The sequence below is a fragment of the Pleurodeles waltl genome, chromosome 10 (genome assembly GCF_031143425.1).
Source record: "Pleurodeles waltl isolate 20211129_DDA chromosome 10, aPleWal1.hap1.20221129, whole genome shotgun sequence".
In the NCBI taxonomy this organism is placed as follows: domain Eukaryota; kingdom Metazoa; phylum Chordata; class Amphibia; order Caudata; family Salamandridae; genus Pleurodeles; species Pleurodeles waltl.
This window is the reverse complement of record NC_090449.1, coordinates 916,187,645-916,206,523: the sequence shown is the minus strand read 5'-3', so window position 1 is coordinate 916,206,523 and position 18,879 is coordinate 916,187,645. Positions and strand designations below refer to the sequence as shown.

Below are 18,879 nucleotides of genomic sequence, written 5' to 3'. Positions count from 1 at the left end.
TTTTCATATTTCTCAGCTGCACATATTGATTGAGTGTTCAATTTAGTGTTTGACCACTCTATTGTGGTCGTGATATTTTCACATTGATGGTTCTTTGATCAGTGAACCATCACTTTCTCTGGGATTTCTAGACTTTGTTTTTTCTGTCATGTAACCAAAGGTTATTTCCTGTATCAAAGTCTTCTTCTGTATCCTTTACAATCATGGCTGTTAGGCCCTGTGAATCAGTGAATTTCAGGGATGAAGCAGTAGTCACATGCTGGAGTAAGACTGAAAATGCATTTATGCCGCAGTTGGAAAATACCTATAAGTTGGTTAACAAGATCTATTTCACTTCTAATGTTTTCCGTTTCCTTTTTACTTTTCTCCACTGGTTATTGTTGATATAAAGAATAAGGAGATTGAGAATGTAGGTGTTGCACTTTACCTTTTCTCCAGGGTCATCCCCAAACTTTTTGCCTTCCCCTTTCTGTTTTCTGAACCCATTTTTGTTGCACACTTTACCCTGCTTATCAGTGCTAAAGTGGTTGTGTTCATTTATTTAAACATGGTAACATTGTCTTACACCCAACTGGCAAATTCATTTTACCTTTAATTCCATAGTAAGGTAGTACTGCATGTAAATTAAATGCTACTAGTGGGCCTAAATCACTGATTGCGCCACCCAGTAAGCAGTTCTTTGAACATGTCTCAGGCCTGCATTGGAAGGCTGCGTATGCAGTTTATACTACTATTTAGACCTGGAAAAATGTAATAACTTTCAATTGGGAGCAGACAGGAATTTTATGTTTGGAGTTTGACAGATTGTAATTAAAAATCTTCTTTGATGGTGAATTCGGATTTTAAGTTACAATTTTGAAAATCCCACTTTTAGTGATGTCCTCAGCCTTTTCCTGGGCCACATGACTGGGTTGGCAGCTGGACTTTGTTTATTCCCCAAAGACAGTCACACAATAGAGGGATTAGTAATGCCTGGATGGACCATCATGTTGCAGGATGGGAGGATGGGGTGGTAGAGGTGCGCAGAGCCCCACTTGAAACTGAATATTCTTTGCCTTGCCTTCACATGAAGGACTTTTCACCACTGCATTGTTCATGCAGCCAGCTTGCAGCTAGGGAACAGGGAGCAGAGAACTTCAAGGACTTCAAAAGGAAACCTCCAGAACCTTCTCCTACTTCAAAATGGGCACCAGGTATAAATATTGGACCTTCTGACCCAACTCTTCAATACACTCTCAGACCTGTGGATAATGCAGAAGACAGACTTCTGTGCTGCTTTACTGCTTTTCTGCTTGAAGGACTACCATTCTACTGCCCTGTGTGGGAAAACTGGGCTGATTGCAGAAGCCCCCTAACCTTTCACCCTCATTTATCACTCACACTGGTACTTTGTTACTTTGATGGTGTCCTGGGCACTACAAACAGTCCCAGGGTCTGTGTTCTGATTAAAATGGTATATGCAAATTAAGCTAATTGTAATTGGCTGCATCAACCTACCTACAAGTCCCTAGTACATGGTAGGAAATGTAGGTTTAGGAACCCCAGCATAGGTAGTACACCCATAGGAGCAATGCTGTGGTGCCCAGTGTCATTTCAAAGGCAGTCTGAGTAGCTGGCTGCTTTTAATTAAAGTTAACCCCAAGTTTGACTTTGCAATTAAGAGTACTTCCAAAGTCCTAAGCTACTTTAGTTTTCCATATAGATCGTCCCTAAGGAGTGCCCTAAGTGTCCCCCGGGTTCAGTACAGTGTAACTATAAGCAGGGACTTTATAAAGATGTTTTGTAAGTACTGGTGAGGGAGAATAGCCAAATTTGTTTTCCTTACTGTAGTGACTGGGTTCCATAGGTTGACATGGAGAGACTTTATTTTAAAATAATAAAGTCTACATTTCAGTAGGAAGGAGCTAAATATAGCAAGTCTGGCCTCAAAATAAAAGTTATAATAAATCCAACAATTTGCCACTGTTGAATTTAAAATCACTTGAACAGTGAAAGAGTTTTAGAACTTGTTCTAAAGGGTACCAGTTTCAGCCCTGTAGTGCCCTTCTCTGATTGGTCATCCTCTGGCACCCTGAGCCAGGCTGCCCTGATGAAGTGTGTAGTGGCCTGGGCAGGAGCAAAGGAAGCATCTGGTGGGAGGAGCTTTGTCTCAGCAGAAAGTAGAACAGGATGTGGGAGAGCAGCCAAACTGGACTTCAAAGGAGGGAAGGACATGTGGGACAGCAACAGGACCTCCCCCATTTCCTGCAGCCTCAGACAACCAGGTGCCCCCAGATTAGATTCAGAAAGGGGTGTGTTAAGGGAAAAGTAGCCACACCAGTGGGTGGGCTCAGCCAGATCTAAGATTGAATTTTTGCCATCTTGGATTTTGTAGGAATGTTGTACCCCTGGATTGATTTTGCCAAACTTTCCAGGAAATGGTCACTCAAGAGGGTGGTGGCCTCCATGTGATTGGACAGGAGCACCCCCTTGCTTTCCCCTGCCAGGAGCAAAGATAAATATGGCAGATCTACACCCCACTTTAGATCCCTATTGGAACAAGACAAGAAGAAGAAGGACTGACCTGCATCAGGACACTGCAATCAGAAGGACTACACCAGCTGTCCACTTTAGGCTTCACTAAGAAAATTACTTTGCCTGGCTTCTACTACTCCAAGAAGGGAATTTCTGTAAACTACAAATAGAAAAGAGCTGACCAGACTCCCTTGCATCAAGCCCTGAAATAATTTCATAGCTGAGCAGTGACCAGTGGTCATTTAATGATTTGAACCAGGTGGATTCTGAGAGTTGGATTCCTAACTCCCAAGGAGCACCTTAGAGCTTCTGGAATCTTGGAGTGAGTTGAGGACACCTAAAGGGCCTTAGCATACTTCTGGAAGAAGATATAGAAGTTTGGAGCAACTTTGAAAACAAGCTCCATAGGTGGACTGACCTGATGTTGTGAGTCAAGCCGGCCAACGTTGGCCCGCGATCCGGTCTGACTTGCAGGTTCGTCCCGCTGAAAAACTCTGAAGCCCCAGCCTTCTAGGTTTTGACGTGGCAGCACGGAAAGGCAATCCAATGGCGTTGCATCAAAACTGGCTTGCTGAGGAGAGTCGTCCAACGTTGTTAAAGTAAAGCTCCCAAAAAGTTTCTCAGTTCAAGGTGAAAGTTTGACTGCGGCTTCCTGCATAATGTATCCAAGGAGAGTTCCATCAAGGTTGTGCTTCAACTTTCAACTTGGTCCCGGATAAAGATTTCCATCCGGAAAAGGTTTCTAAGTCTGAACCTAGAACACATGAACAACGCCCCCCAAACGTGCATCAGAAGAGGGCTCCTGCGAGGTCGGCCTCAGCTTGTTACTTCAACCCCTCGGTGAGAGATCTTCAAAAATTTGTCTAAGTGTGAAGGTAAAACTTTGATCGAGGCCTCCAACTCAGAGAAGCTGGGCAGAGCTCAGTCACGGTTGGCCTCAACTTTTGACTTTGCCCTGGTCGAGAGCCACTCCAGTTCTCTTTATTGGATTTTTATCATTTTAGTGCCATTTTAAAGATAAAAATATAAACTATTTTAATAAAGTGGTGTAGGATTTTTATTGTTTTATGTTTTTACTGTTTTGTTGATATTAAATGCTTTACACACCTGTCTCCTAAGGTACTCCCAACTGCTCATTGCCAACCTACAAAGGTTTGTGCCAGGATTCATTTATTGAGAACTTGACTGGACCTAGTTGAGGTTTGTGGCCTATTGCTAAGTGTAGGAACCTACCTGCCCTCACCAATAATCCACTTTCCAACACCCTGGTACTCTGCTGCTCTTCTGCTTGCTCACCTGCTTATGAAAAAAGACTGGACCTACACCCTTCATCCCAGGCTTAAGTGACTCCAAGGGTCAGCTGATTGATCTCCTGCTTTGAGCTACAGGAACATAATACGATCCAGAGTCTTCCTGTAACTGACCAGCTGAGCTGTTACCTGGAATACCAACTGGAACTTCCTGAGCCCTGCTAGTCTCTGCTGGAGTGTGGGCCCATTCACACCAAGATCGTGCCACCTCCACCACCCACCAACACAAAGTTCTGGCAAATCCAACTCTTCGTGCCACAGCAATCGCCAACATTTACAAGCGACTCAAAATCTTCACTTCACTCCACTACATTAACTGCTCATGAGGAATGTGAAGCTCCAGTAATGACCATATGCGATGCCTGGCAGGATCATTCTTACAACAGTGTTCACCATCAGAGACACTTGGCCTGCTCTTCTTGCTACCTCGACAATCATTCACAATGCTCTTCCTGCTTCTCGTGGCCTCTACCACTGTGAACAGAACTCTTCGCACTGAGCTTTAAAGGTAACATTTTCAGCAGGATTAACCTGGTCCCTGTATATGGCCTAGGGTCGTTCGTGATTGGCCTGAATCTGTGACTTTCACCTGGTGTCGAATGACCAGTTAACTGTGAGTGGCGCTTTACATTTTTATGTGTTTACCTACCTGAAGTCATTAACTATGCATATCTCCAGTTCTACTAATTAGATTTTCATCATTTTGGTGTCAAATAATTTATTACAATATATTCTGTTTTTTTCTAAATTGGTGTGTGATTTTTCTACTAGAGGGTAATGCCCAGTTTAATTTGGGGTTTACTTGTACTTAAAACTGACAGAGATTGTGGTTGCTGCACGAGTTGATACTTAGCCCCCCACAACTAGTAACCCACTTTCTATAAGTAGGACTTTAAAGCTGAACTTGAATTGTTTTTCAAGCCATATTGCTACTCAACTACTTTGCATACAAATGTCAGAAAACTGATTTTTCCTTTGAAAATGTGAAGGCCTTACAACCATTTCAGATCTTGCACTGCAATTTCATATTAGGGTTCAGTGTTACATTTTTTCTGTAATAATGTCTAAAGTATACAATACCATCTGAATGATCTGACTTGGTTGGGTTGTGATGACATCTCTGTAGTGTGGTTAGAAAATTCTCCAGTATGCAATGTTTTTCTAATAATTTTGTTCTGTGGCCCATTGTTAAATTGCAAAATGATTGCTCATATCTATGGATTTGTCTACTGCTAGTTCTTGTATCTGGCTCAAAAGTTTTTATTTTACAAAATTATTGGTGCCATTAAGATCAAGAAACTGAGGGCCAGATGTTTAAAGCATTTTTGAGGTTGCAAACAGCCCAATGTCCAGACTCAGGCTTTTTTGCTAAAGCAAAAATGCATTTTCTTATGTACAAACCTTAAACTGCAATTCAATTTGGGTTCGCAAGTCAATACCGATTCAGTATTTGAAAGGGGCGTTTGTAGGGCGTACGTTCCAGACACCAAATTGCAGTGGTATGTACTAATGTTTTGAGACTAATTTCCGGTCACAACACACCAATTATTTCTACCTCGCTAAAGGAGGTGGTAATCTATTCTTAAATTGAAAGGGGCCCGTAAGGGACCACTTTCTCTATGTAAAGATTTAACAAAATATTTTTAAGAGTAGGTGGTGATCCATAGACCTCTGCCTTCTCTTTAAAAGTGAAACTTCCCGTTTTAACACCTTCCGTTTTCCTTGAAGGAAAATGGGTTGCATTAAAAAAAATGCTTTATTTAAAAGCAGAGAAAGACATGGAGTTCGGCTGACCCCAGCAGAACTCCATTTATGTGATGGCTGTCTTTTCTAAGGTTATATTTAGTGAGATTTTATACTGGCTTTGCATCACAAAAGTGACGCAAATCAATGCAAAATCTTTTTTTAACTATTTACTTTACAGCCCAAAAACAACACTAAAGTATAACACAAAGCAGTGTGAAGCACTACTTTGTGTTACTTAGTGCCAAGAGGGTGTTACATGAGTGGTACATGGGTGTTCCCATGCAACCACCCCTGCCATTTTGATGTCAAGCCCTATATACAAACAATAGAAGGCAGGGTGTTGCACCAAATGTTATCTCCATGTGAAAGTAGGCGTTAAAAGGAGAAATATGTTCACTTCTTTCTTTTCTGATGTTGCATGTGTGCTGCACTGTTAAAAGGAAAAGGTTTAAAGTGTGTCTACGCATATTATTTTGTACTAGAAGGTTATCCTTCCATTACAAAAGCTATGCTAGACTCACGCACACCTCCTTCCACTATGGCTCAAAGGTGTGTGTGGGGGTCACGGCAGCAGATTTCTGTGTCTTTGCAAAGGGGTGGGGAGGAGAGTGCCATATTTCTGTAAATATGGTGCTATCTCCTTCTCATGCAGCACAGCTCAGATTTTTTGGCTTCTGTGATGCGTGAGAATCTATTAAATCTGGGCCTTATTATTCAGCAATTTGCGACCTACCTCATTAATATAAATGAGGTAGGTCAAATTGCAATCCAGTAGGAATCAGTAATTTGTAAGCTGACCTATTAGTAAATAGATCAGCTCACAAATGACCTACCTGGTCACAAAAATACTTTTCAAATACTTTAGAATCAGTGAAAATAAAAAAAACATAATGGAAGAGATCATTAGGAAAACAGAATCTGTTTGGGGCTTGTGCTTCATGTCACACTGACGCAAGGCTCAGTTCATTCCCTGAGTTGTGCAATAGCAATGTTGTACTATTCTGAAGTGAATGGTTCTGAAGATACTTTGGATGATAGAGCCATGATAAACGTGTCCATTTCAATTAGAAAGTAGCCACAAGTCAGAGTAGGTAACCGAACAAAATGTTATTTTATTTTCCTCCGCAACCATAAGATTGCCTTCCTGTCATATTAAATTAAATTAACCTCTTGCAATTGTAAACTTCCAATTTTCTGTTTCTTTCAAGGACTCCTTTGATGGTAACATTGAATTTAGAGACGTCAAATTTGTTTACCCAACAAGACCAACAGATCACATTTTGAGAGGACTTAACATACAGGTTGGGAAGGGCCAAACCCTTGCTCTGGTTGGAAGCAGTGGCTGTGGGAAGAGTACCATAATTCAACTTTTGGAGAGATTTTATGATCCCATTGAAGGGCATGTGGTAAGTTGAAACACTATATCTTTCTTGTTTGAATTGTAATGTAAAAGTAAATGTGTTAATTATGCAATCCTGTCCAGTTGAATGCTCATCAATCTTTTCTAACTCCCCAGAGATGTGTTAAGGAAGTGTAAAATGAAGAAAAACAAGTATCAATATTCTTAGTAAACGTTGAAAAGACTTAGGGCCTTATTTAGAGTTTGGCAGATGGGGTTACTCAATAACAAACATGACAGATCTTCTGTCAGCCATTTTATGATCCCAATATATTCTCTGGAAATCATAATACGGCAGAGAGGATATCCGTCACCCTTGTGTTGAAGTAACCCATCCACCAAACTCTAAATCAGGCCCTTACACAGTCATTTCTTTGATCTTTAATCTTGATTAAACTAACAAAGTGAAGCAACAAATGGCCAGATTTGTAATCTGGCAGATGGCTCATTTCTCCTCTAGAAAGATCGAGTAAACTGGAGTACGTTTTAGTAAATTGAAGTAAAGTGGTTTGTCACCCTCGCAGAAGTGCCATATACCAGATTTGAAAATGACCACTAAGGCATTGCCAGGAGCCATTGTCTCGACGGTTCCCGCCAATGATATTTGCAATTCGGTGCACGGCTCCGATAAAGTGTATTTGTTTTTTTTTTAATTTGAATGGGGTTTTCTAAATGAAAAAAAAAAAGAAAATGCTCCCCTAAACATGAGAGGCCTCTCCATGGCGTGGGGGACATTTAGCAGTTTTCACTGCCCTTTACCGCCAGGGTTTTTTTTGGCAATGATTGGCAGTGAAAATTGACCTATAATTCCCCCCATCTAAATTGGGTGAGTGGAATCAGAGTTCTGACTCCTTACTTCACAGGGTCATCAGAGGGGTTTAAACAGGGCAGGGATGGAAAAGTCTCTGTAATGATTAAAACAAAGGTCCTCCCACATCTAAATACTTTGTCACACTGGAGTATACTTACTGCCAAGATATAAATTAGACCCTAAATTCCCCTGAGGCGTTTTGCAGCTCTATGAGCTTTTACAACTTGCTTCCATCATTGTGGGGTTCTGCAAATCCTTACTGGCTACAGGAATATAATCCTGTACCACGAACATGGCCATTGCTTAGATAATGCTTTAATTTTCCCTTTTGTTTGTCAACTTTTTTACACTTGCCTTGAAACTAATATGTCTATCTGAGACAACTGTCTGAGGATATGTTGCAATGCATGGCATTAGCGTAAAAGTTTAAGAAGCACTTTAACTAAGCATATGACACTCTTTAGAGGAGAACTGAATTATAATGATATTCGGCTCTGAGAGTTTTGGTGATGAATAGCAACATTGCCACTTTAATAAGGACAACAAATGTAAGAGCTATTGAACACATCTTCAGTGTTTGCGTTAAGCTTCTCTGCACATTTGGGCACAATACCTGGTAAGATGTAGGCACAGACAGTCACAGATTGGCTTGCTGTACCTACACCTCCAATTGCTCCTACGTTTGGAAAACTGAATAAGTAGCCAATGAATGCCTTGAAGTCCGGCTTTGCACTGTGACCCACTTGCAGTGCAAGCCTTGTTCCTTAATTGTACCTTAACAAATACCTAACTGATGACTGCCCAGCTCTCACCTTAAAAACAAAACTTCTCCAAGTGTCTTGCTGGGCCATTGATTTATTTCACATTACATTGTAATATTCACTCCATCAATTCATATACAGTCTTCTTCCACCCAAAATGTTGCTGATGCTAAAGCCAACTTTAGTCTGTGAGCATTGAGAGCAGTTGTCTCACCTACAGTTGCACAGCTTCTCTACACTAAAATTCCTGGAGATTTACACTTGATTTTCAATGAATAAACAGGATTTATACAAATACTATTAGAATATATAGTGTGTAAGCAATAAAGTATCAGAAGCATACTTGATCCTGTCAAAACACTTCCTTAGATTGTATAACAGCGTATGGGGAAATCTAAGAAAGCAGAACACTGAATAGCTTCCATCTTGTCTTAAGTATTTACATATTAGTGTTCTGTGCATGCACATGTCGCTCCTCCCTTTAAAACATGACGTCTGATCTAACAGATGTAAGGGTATAGTTATAAATAATTCCTGGAACACATCGCAGAAAGGCAAGTTGCGGCATAGCGGAGCATGGACAGAAGAGAGCTGAACAGCACCACTGTTACCAAGCTATAGCACTGTTTAGCTTCCTCTATGTCCCGGCGCACTTATGGCTGCCTTGAGCTAGCACATGAACCCTTGCACCATGGTGAAAGGGTGCCTGTATTAAAATCAGGATTGTTTTTGTGCAGGAATGGATATCTTCTTGCACAAAAACAATCCTTGGAGGCATAGTTCTGTTTCTATTTGTCATCTTTGGTAAATGAATGGAAAGTAATTGCATTATGGCTTTTCAGGGACAGGGAGAGTAATCAGTAATTGTATTATGCCCAGAAACCCTTAACTGAAACAATCGCTCAAATGATCGTGTTCATGACCCAAAGTAGAATTATAAAATTGCTAAAATCCATAAACTGCTTCTTCAAAGGCAGAAATGTTCTAAAGTTTGAAATAACCCCAGAGGAGAAGAGTTTCCATTTTTTAGTGAAGCAATATCCATTTGCTTAATAAGTAACCCATTACTGGTGGGCCAGATTCATTCTGGATTTATCCCCATCCCCAGAACAGCAAAGTTATTTTTCACTTAGACACTTCAGTCTGCATTTCCGAAGATTTTGCATTGGGGTTGCATCACTTTTGTGGTACAGTTGCCATGAAAAATCCATTTGGCATTTACTAAGCCACACACACAAAGTATATTTGCACATTTGTGCAGCTCTGAAAGGAATACTAGATAGAAAGTTAAGTAACACAGTTCAAAGGACTACCTTGTGTTACTTTGAGTCAATAAATCACTTGTAAAGTGCGCTACTCACCCTTTAGGGTCTCAAGGTGCTGGGGGGGTTGTTACTGCTCGAATAGCCAGGTCTTGAGTCGTTTCCTGAATGTCAGGAGGTCTTGGGTCAGACGTAGGTTGACAGGGAGTGAGTTCCAGGTTTTGGCTGTAAGGTGGGAGAAGAATCTGCCGCTGGATGTGGTACGATGGATGCGGGTACGGTTGTGAGGGCGTGGTTGGCGGAGCGGAGCTGGCGAGTGGGTACGTGGAAGCTGAGATGCTCATTGAGGTAGGCAGGGCCTGCGTCGTGGAGAGCCTTGTGAGCGTGGATGAGGAGTTTGAAGGTGATCCTACTAGGAAAGCACCATCTTGCCTGGCATGTTACCCCCATTTTTACATGTATGTAAGTTTTATTTTGCCTGTCTCACTGGGATCCTGGTAACCAGGACCCCAGTGCTCATAGTTTGTGTCCTGAATGTGTGTACCTGTGTAGTGACTAACTGTGTCACTGAGGCTCTGCTAATCAGAACCTCAGTGCTTTTTGCCGGTCTCACTGGGATCCTGCTAGCCAGGACCCCAGTGCTCGTAGTTTGTGGCCTGAATGTGTGTACCTATGTAGTGACTAACTGTGTCACTGAGGCTTTGCTAATCAGAACCTCAGTGCTTATGCTCTCTCTGCCTGTAAAATTGTCACTATAGGCTAGTGACCATTTTCATCAATTCTAATTGGCACACTGGAACACCCTTATAATTCCCTAGTATATGGTACCTAGGTACCCAGGGTATTGGGGTTCCAGGAGATCCCTATGGGCTGCCGCATTTCTTTTGCCACCCATAGGGAGCTCAGACAAATCTTACACAGGACTACCACTGCAGTCTGAGTGAAATAACGCACATGTTATTTCACAGCCATTTTTTACTGCACTTAAGTAACTTATAAGTCAACTATATGTCTAACCTTCACTTGCTGAAGGTTAGGTGCAAAGTTACTAAGTGTGAGGGCACCCTTGCACTAGCAAAGGTGCCCCCACATAGTTCAGTGCAATTTCTCCGGGCTTTGTGAGTGCGGGGACACCATTACACGCTTGCACTACATAGAGGTCAATACCTATATGTAGTTTCACAATGGTAACTCCGAATATGCCCATGTAACATGTCTAAGATCATGGAATTGTTCCCCCATGCCAAATATGGTATTGGGGTGCCAATCCCATGCATCCCCGGGGCTCCACCATGAACCCCGAGTACAGCCAAACCAGCTCTCTGGGGTATTCTCTGCAGCTACCGCTGCTGCCACCCCAAAGACAGGGTTCTGCCCTACTGGGGTCTGGGCAGCCCACTCCTAGGAAGGCAGAACAAACAATTTCCTCTGAGAGAGGGTGTTACACACTTTCCCTTTGGAAAAAGGTGTTACAGGTTGGGAAGGGGTAGCCTCTCCCAGCCTCTGGAAATGCTTTGAAGGGCACAGATGGCGCCCTCCTTGCATAGGCCAGTCTACACCAGTTTAGGGAACCCCCAGTCCCTGCTCTGGCACGAAACTGGACAAAGGAAAGGGGAGTGACCACTCCCCTGTCCATCACCACCCCAGGGGTGGTGCCCAGAGCTCCTCCAGTGTATCCCAGACCTCTGTCATCTTGGATCCAGAGGTGTGAGGGCACTCTGGAGGCCTCTGAGTGGCCAGTGCCAGTAGGTGATATCAGAAACCCCTCCTGATAGGTGCTTACCTGACTAGGTGGGCAATCCTCCTCTGAGGACTATTTAGGGTCTCTCCAGTGGGCTTTTCCTCAGATAACGAATAGCAAGAATTCACCAGAGTTCCTCTGCACCTCTCTCTTCAACTTCTGTCAAGGATTGACCGCTGACTGCTCCAGGACGCCTGCAAAACTGCAACAAAGTAGCAAGAAGACTACCAGCGACATTGTAGCACCTAATCCTGCTGACTTTCTCAACTGTTTCCTGGTGGTGCATGCTTTGAGGGCTGCCTGCCTTCATCCTGCACTGGAAGCCACGAAGAAATCTCCCGTGGGCTGACGGAATCTTTCCCCTGCTCCAGCAGGCACCAAACTTCAGCATCACCGGTACTCTGGGACCCCTCTCATCCTGACGAGCGTGGTCCCTGAAACACAAGTGTGGACCCAAGTGACCCAGACTGTCCAGTGGTCCAACTGTCCAAATTTGGAGGAGGTAAGTCCTTGCCTCCCGTCTACAGACAGTAATCCTGTGCACCACTTGAACTGCAGCGGCTAGGGCTTCTGTGCATATTTCCAAGGAATCCTTTGTGCACAGCCAAGCCCAAGTCCCCAGCACTCCGTCCTGCATTGCTCAACTCCCTGAGTTGACATCCGGCTTTGTGGGACTCTCTTTTGTAGTGTTGAGACGACTGATCTGTTCAGTCTTCTTGAACTCGTGTTCAAGGACTTCTGCAGGTGCTACCTTCTTGTGCATGGGCTCTCGACTTTGCTGAGGGCCCCCTCTGTCTCTTCTCCCAAGTGGCAATATCCTGGTTCTTCCTGGGCCCAGGCAGCACCCTTTTTTATCAACCGTTACTCTTGCATCTAGCAAGGCGTGTTAGTGGTCTTTTGCCAAAGAAACAACTCTGCATTCTCCAGCACTCCATGGGACATATTCTGCATGAAGGAGAAGTTCCTAGCTCCTTTCGTTGTTGCAGAATCTTCAGCTTCTTCCATTCGGAGGCAGCCATTTTGCATCTTCATCTGCAGTTTAGTGGGCACTTTAATGACTCTTGGACTTGGTCCCCTTCCTTTGCAGGTCCTCAGGTCCAGGAATTCGTCTTCAATGCTTTGCAATCTGTTGTGGTCTTTGCAAAATCCTCTATCACCACTTTAGTGTGGTTCTGGGGAAATAGTAGTACTTTACTCCTACTTTCCAGGGTCTTGCGGTGGGGTATCTTGGACACCCTTAGTGTTTTACTACACTCCCAGTGACCCTCTACATAATACACTAGCCTAGGGGTCCAATCCTGTTTTGCAGTCCACTTTCTTAGTATATGGTTTGTGTTGCCCCTAGGCCTTTTGCATACTATTGTATTCTACAGTGTTTGCACTACTTTCTGACTGTTTTACTTATCTGATTTTGGTTTGTGTGTATATTTTGTGTGTTTTACTTACCTCCTAAGGGAGTATGTCCATTGAGATATTTTTGGCACATTGTCACTAAAATAAAGTACCTTTATTTTTAGTAACTCTGAGTATTGTCTTTCCTATGATATAGGGGGTCATTACAACCCTGGCGGACGGTGTTAAAGCGGCGGTAAGACCGTCAACAGGCTGGCGTTCTATTTTTTGGAATTATGACCATGGCGGTTACTGCCATGGTCATCCACCGCTTCCCCGTTTCGCCCGCCAGGGCGGAGACGACCGGTGGGCTGGAGGCCTGGGTCTCCAGCCCGGCGGCCGTGACAATACCGCCACCGGTATTGTGACCCGGCTTACCGCCGTGGATTTCCAGCGGTAGGAACCGCCATGAAATCCATGGCGGTAAGCACTATCAGTGCCAGGGAATTCATTCCCTGGCACTGATAGGGGTCTCCCCCACCACCCTGCCCCCACCCTGACTCCCTCTCTTACACCCCCCACCGCCCCTGCCACCCCCAAAGGGTGGCAGGACCCCCTCCCCACCCCGACCCCCGACATTACCGTACACATACACACCTGACACGCACCAGGCACCACCAACACACATACAAGCACACAACCCGACACACATGCCAACATCCACACACACAGTCAGACAAGCACACCCACATTCAAACATACACGTGCACATCCATACAGACATACACGCACTCATTCCCAAAACACACAACACCCCCGCAAGCATACACGCAGTCACACACCCCCTCTACATACACCCACGCACACCCCCATGTACACACACAACACACAATACACTCCCACCCCCTCCCCTAACGGACGATCGACTTACCTGTTCCGTCGATCCTCCAGGAGGGGACGGGAGCCATGGGGGCAGCTCCGCCGACACCACACCGCCAACAGAACACCGCCGCGCAGTATCACAGGACGTGATTCGCTGGGCGGTGTTCTGTTGGCGTGGTGGTGGAGTTGGAGCAACCTCCACTTCCCCGCCGCCCGTCACTATGGCTGTTGGCGGCTCTCCATCGGAAAAACGACGTAGAGCTGCCAACAGTCATCATACGCCGAGCGGAAAACCGCCACCACTGGCGGTCTTCGGCACGGCGGTCCCTCGGCGGTCTTGTCAAAAGACCGCCGAGGTTGCAATGACCCCCATAGTACCTATATGATATAAGTGGTATAGTAGGAGCTTTGCCTGTCTCAGATTTCAGCCTACGCTGCTCTTCTATAGCTACCTCTATCAGCCTAAGCTGCTAGAACACTACTAATCTACTAATAAGGGATAACTGGACCTGGCACAAGGTGTAAGTACCATCAAGTACTCACTATGAGCCAGGCCAGCCTCCTACAATCCTCTTGTTGACTGGGAGCCAGTGTAGGTCTCTGAGGTGGGCTGAGATGTGTTCCTGGCACAGGACATTGAGGATGAAGCATGCAGAGGCATTCTGAATACGTTGAAGTTTCCTCTGGAGCTTGGCCATTGTTTCCCACGTAGTGTGCGTTGCCATACTACAGTCTGCTGCTGACAAGTGCGTGGGTGACAGTTCTTCTGGTTTAGATGGGAAACCATCCAAAGGTCTTGTGAATCATGCGGAGCGTGTTGAAACATGAGGATGAGACGGAGTTGACTTGCTGGGTCATGGTGAGCGATGGGTCTAGTGTGAAGCTGAGGTTGCGTGCGTGGGTGGTGGGAGTTGGTGTGGTTCTAAGGATGACTGGCCACCAGGAGTCGTCCCATGCCGAACTGTTGGAGCCGAGGATGAGGATCTCAGTCTTATCCGAGTTCAGTTTGAGGCGGCTTATCTCCATCCAGTTGGCGTTGGCATGCAGTCCATTGTGAAGATTGATCTTAGTGGTGGCGGGGTCCTTTGTGAGTGAGAGGATCAGTTGGGTGTCATTCGCGTAGGAGACAATGTTGAGGCTGTGAGATCAGACAATGTTGGTTAGCGGCGCCATGTAGACGTTAAACAGTGTTGGGCTGAGAGAGGATCCTTGGGGGACTCCGCAGATGGTCTTGGCTTTTGACAGGAACGGAGGGAGGCGGACTCTCTGAGTCCTACTGGAGAGGAAGGATGTGATCCAATCCAGGGCCTTGTGGCGGCCGCGGTGGTCACGGGGATCGGGGAGGGGAAGCTGGCATGGATATCCATGATCTTGCGGTGAAAAAAGGTGGCAAGGGAGTTGCAGAGGTCTTGCGATGGGGGGGTCGATGGAGCAGGACTCAGGGGTGGCGAGTTATTTGATGATGCTGAAGAGCTCTTTGCTGTTGTGTGCGTTGTTGTAGATGCAGTCTTTGTAGAGAGCTCTTTTGGTAGTCCGGATGAGCTGATGATGCTTGCGGATGGCTGTCTTGAGGGCAGCGTGGTTGCTCTCTGTTTGATCGTGGCACCATTTCTTCCCAATTTCCTGGCACTCCCGCTTGGAGGCCTGAAGGTCGACGGTGAACCAGAGTGTTTTCGTGCTGGTGCGGTTGTTGGGTGGTTTCCTAAGTGGGACAAGGATTTTGGCACAGTTGTCTAACCACTGTTTGAGGTTGGGGGTGGCAGTGTTGGGGTCGCAGGTGCTGAATGGCGGGGTATGGGCGAGTCAGGTAGGTGGGTGTTCCTATACATCAACCCATGTATATTCACACAAATACTTGTAAACCTGGGTTTGACCAAAAAGGAGAAAAGGTATCTACAGTTCTCCTCATTGCATCCTCTTTTCATGGTGATAACCACAGTAGTAATCCTCATGGCTCTGTTAGTCCTGTTACACGCTCAATCCGGGTTAACAGGGAAACTCCTTTTGAGGCCCTGCGAATGTACACTTGATTCTGCTTAAAAGGAGAGCTTTGGGATGACATGTTTAGTCCATCGTTGTTTGGATATCATCAATTAAAGTTACTTTTGATCACTTTTGATAGCGCGTCCAGTCCTTAAAAATTACTTGCACTTGGACACGCTGGAGGTCGGTGAACCTTTTAACCGAGTTGGGCTCTCCTCATCCAAGAATAGTCGGATCAATCAAATCAATAATCGATAACCATTGTAGTCAATACCCAATACTCAATTAATAGATCAAAATAACACATTAGGAATCAATAACAGTTGGTATTTTGACGCACCATGACCTTTCAGTCATGAATAATCACACCAGTTTATTAAAAGTGAATGAGTTTATTTACCTATATTAACAAAGCTAACACAATATATATGAGTCTCAAAATCAAATTATATATGTATATGAACATTACTAGCTGTCCATAACGGCGGAAGAAACGCAATCTACGCAAAATCTGGATTATAATGCACTCGGTTATAGCAATGTAAATCACTAATATAAGCAACTGAATTTGACTAATTTCATACATCGGTCAGCATTACAAGATTTCAATTCAACATGGTGCATCAAGTGAATACCTCAACTAACCTTTAATTAGCATTGGCATGTGGGGCTTCATGCAAAACGAATTTAGTCAACACAAATTTAGAAAACTTCTAGCTTGGGCCCTATCAAAATAGCAGTTGGTACCTAAAAGGAAAAAACACAATACATAATACAATTATCCTTTCATAATTACCAAATACAATCAGCATTCAAGAAAGTCTTCGTCCCTCAGATACCGGTTCGATCAGCATGGGGCAGATTTCAAAGGGGCAAAGTTAAGGGCAAGTTTCCTTGCGGCAGCAAGGAGCATGGGGCAAAGTTACTGCATCGGCAAGACGGGGCAAAATCTGAGTTAAAGTCTCTAGGGTGAGAATTCTTAAAGTCTCTTTCTCTGCGACAGAGAAAGCATCAAAGGGCTCATTCCAAAATGGCTTCTTGAATCTTGCTTCAAAATGGCATCAAGGAAAATGGCGCACTTCTCTTTGTCCGGTGGGTTTAAGTAAGAAACATTCCAAATTCTTCAGGGTCTTCCATTGGACGGTTCATAGGGTGGCTTCAATTTGACCAATGAATAGTGTCTTTCTCCTAGTACTCCTTTATGCATACATTGTCCTTGGAGCCTTGGAACACAAGTTGTAACAAAGTTTGCCAATTAATTTTATCTTAGTGCCTTTATTGTCTGCACCTGCAGGAGCTGACCTTGCATCAAAGAGGATGAAACCATCCTAGCACGAAACCTTGAGATAAGTGTATTAGTCATCTCTACTGGAAAAATACAGCCTAAAAGTAAAATAATATGTCTTTGTTAATGCAAATGAAAACCACGCAGTTACATTTGAGACCAGGCAACTAGGCCAAAGCCTCTGCTAAATTTAAGCTAAACATAAAACAGTTTTAACAAGAAAATCATAGAATACATTTGCAATTATGACGGATTACTACATTTGTCAATTCTTCATGATTAATTAAGCCTGTTTATAATAATGGCGAACTACCCCGTGGGCAGAATTTCCCACGTACATTATTTTTCTTTGCTAAAATCACACTACCTTATTCGATTTTGTTTACATGATATATGAATATTTGTTAGTCCTTCTTTTTCTGCGTCATCACTTTTTCACTCAATAAGATTACTGTTTCAAGTCATAACAATTGTTTATAAATTGATTTTTAAACTGTATCATTATATTTTAAATGATATGGTTTTTGTTGCATTATTCAGTGTGGGTGCAGATTCCTCTTTTCCTGAAATAAACTCCACTTTTCTTTCTATCTAGTTTGCAGATGGAATTGACATAAAATCCTTGAACTTGCAGTGGTTCAGGTCGCAGTTGGGTATTGTGTCTCAAGAACCCATTCTGCTTGATTGCAGCATTGCTGAATGTATCCAGTATGGTGACAACAACAGAATTGTTACTCAGGTGGAAATTGAAGAGGCAGCGAAAGCAGCGAATATTCACAGTTTCATTGAAACACTTCCTGAGGTGAATATAGCAGATTCTTTCATTTCAAAAGGGACACTTTTGTTTCACAAAATGAAAAGTGTGATCATATAAAGCATATGTGACTTTTAGAATAAACAAAAAGTAAGGAATCTTAAAAAGTATTGTCAAATTTCCCCTAGTTTTTGAACCCTAAGTTGAAGGGGCAGCGTAACACATCATGAGAACTAATGACAGTTGCTTAAGTGGGAGATGTTTTAATTTCTGCTTAATGGATTGCATGACACTATTTCGAAAAAAACTGAAGAAAAATTCAGCAAAATCAAAATAAAGTGTCCTATACATAAACAAGACAATCACATATCGCCCACAAAAATGTTGAAATAAATATAGAACAATAATACCTCATATTGTCAATATCTTAAGATCTATGAAACAATTGCCATGGAATAAAAAATACTTAACTAATGGAAATAGACATTTTTGAAACAGAAACTTTATTTATAGTCTGAAAACTCTCTATACATATTCTGAAAACTTAGGTTAAAGGATGTTTTAGTAAGGTCATCAGAGGGGCACAACTTACAGTTAACTACGATTGTGGAATTTCAGTGTTTTTTCAGGTTTAAAACATTGCATTATGACTGATATTGTCACTGCACTATACCATCTCTTTAATCTTCAATACTTATTTTTTATGTTAGCAAATATCTTCTTCTATGCCTAACTATAATGTCACTTTAACCTTAAGTTTTTTCAGTTAATTACTAGGGTTTTTTCTTTGAATAAAGTAAGATTTTACTACAGGTAATAGGTCCACAAGTGTCTTCCTTCTCAGACCTACACTATTGTAGCACTTGACACTCTCAGGGTAGCAAAGCAACACAGCCCGAGACCAACAAAGGGCAGGTGCTAGGGTCTAGCAATCCCAATACACTAGACTGCAACAGCAGCACTCATAAAATATTTTCCAGCCAGGGCTTTATTTTTTTTTTACAAAAAAGAAAGTTACATTTAGTATACCCACACCACTAAATCCTATGCATTACATTGCAATTAGATACATGTGGTAGCTGGAAATAACTTTGATGGC

At 43.3% G+C, this 18,879-nt stretch overlaps 1 protein-coding gene across 1 annotated transcript in view; it reads left to right on the top strand.

Annotated features, from left to right (window-relative positions):
- The window catches only part of LOC138262461 (ATP-dependent translocase ABCB1-like), a 691,566-nt gene that overhangs the window by 533,995 nt on the left and 138,692 nt on the right, over nucleotides 1–18,879 (top strand). Inside the window, exons 21-22 of the mRNA XM_069212356.1 lie at nucleotides 6,779–6,976; nucleotides 17,622–17,828. Of these exons, the coding sequence (XP_069068457.1) occupies nucleotides 6,779–6,976; nucleotides 17,622–17,828 (405 nt within the window). The remainder of the gene's footprint in view (nucleotides 1–6,778; nucleotides 6,977–17,621; nucleotides 17,829–18,879) is intronic.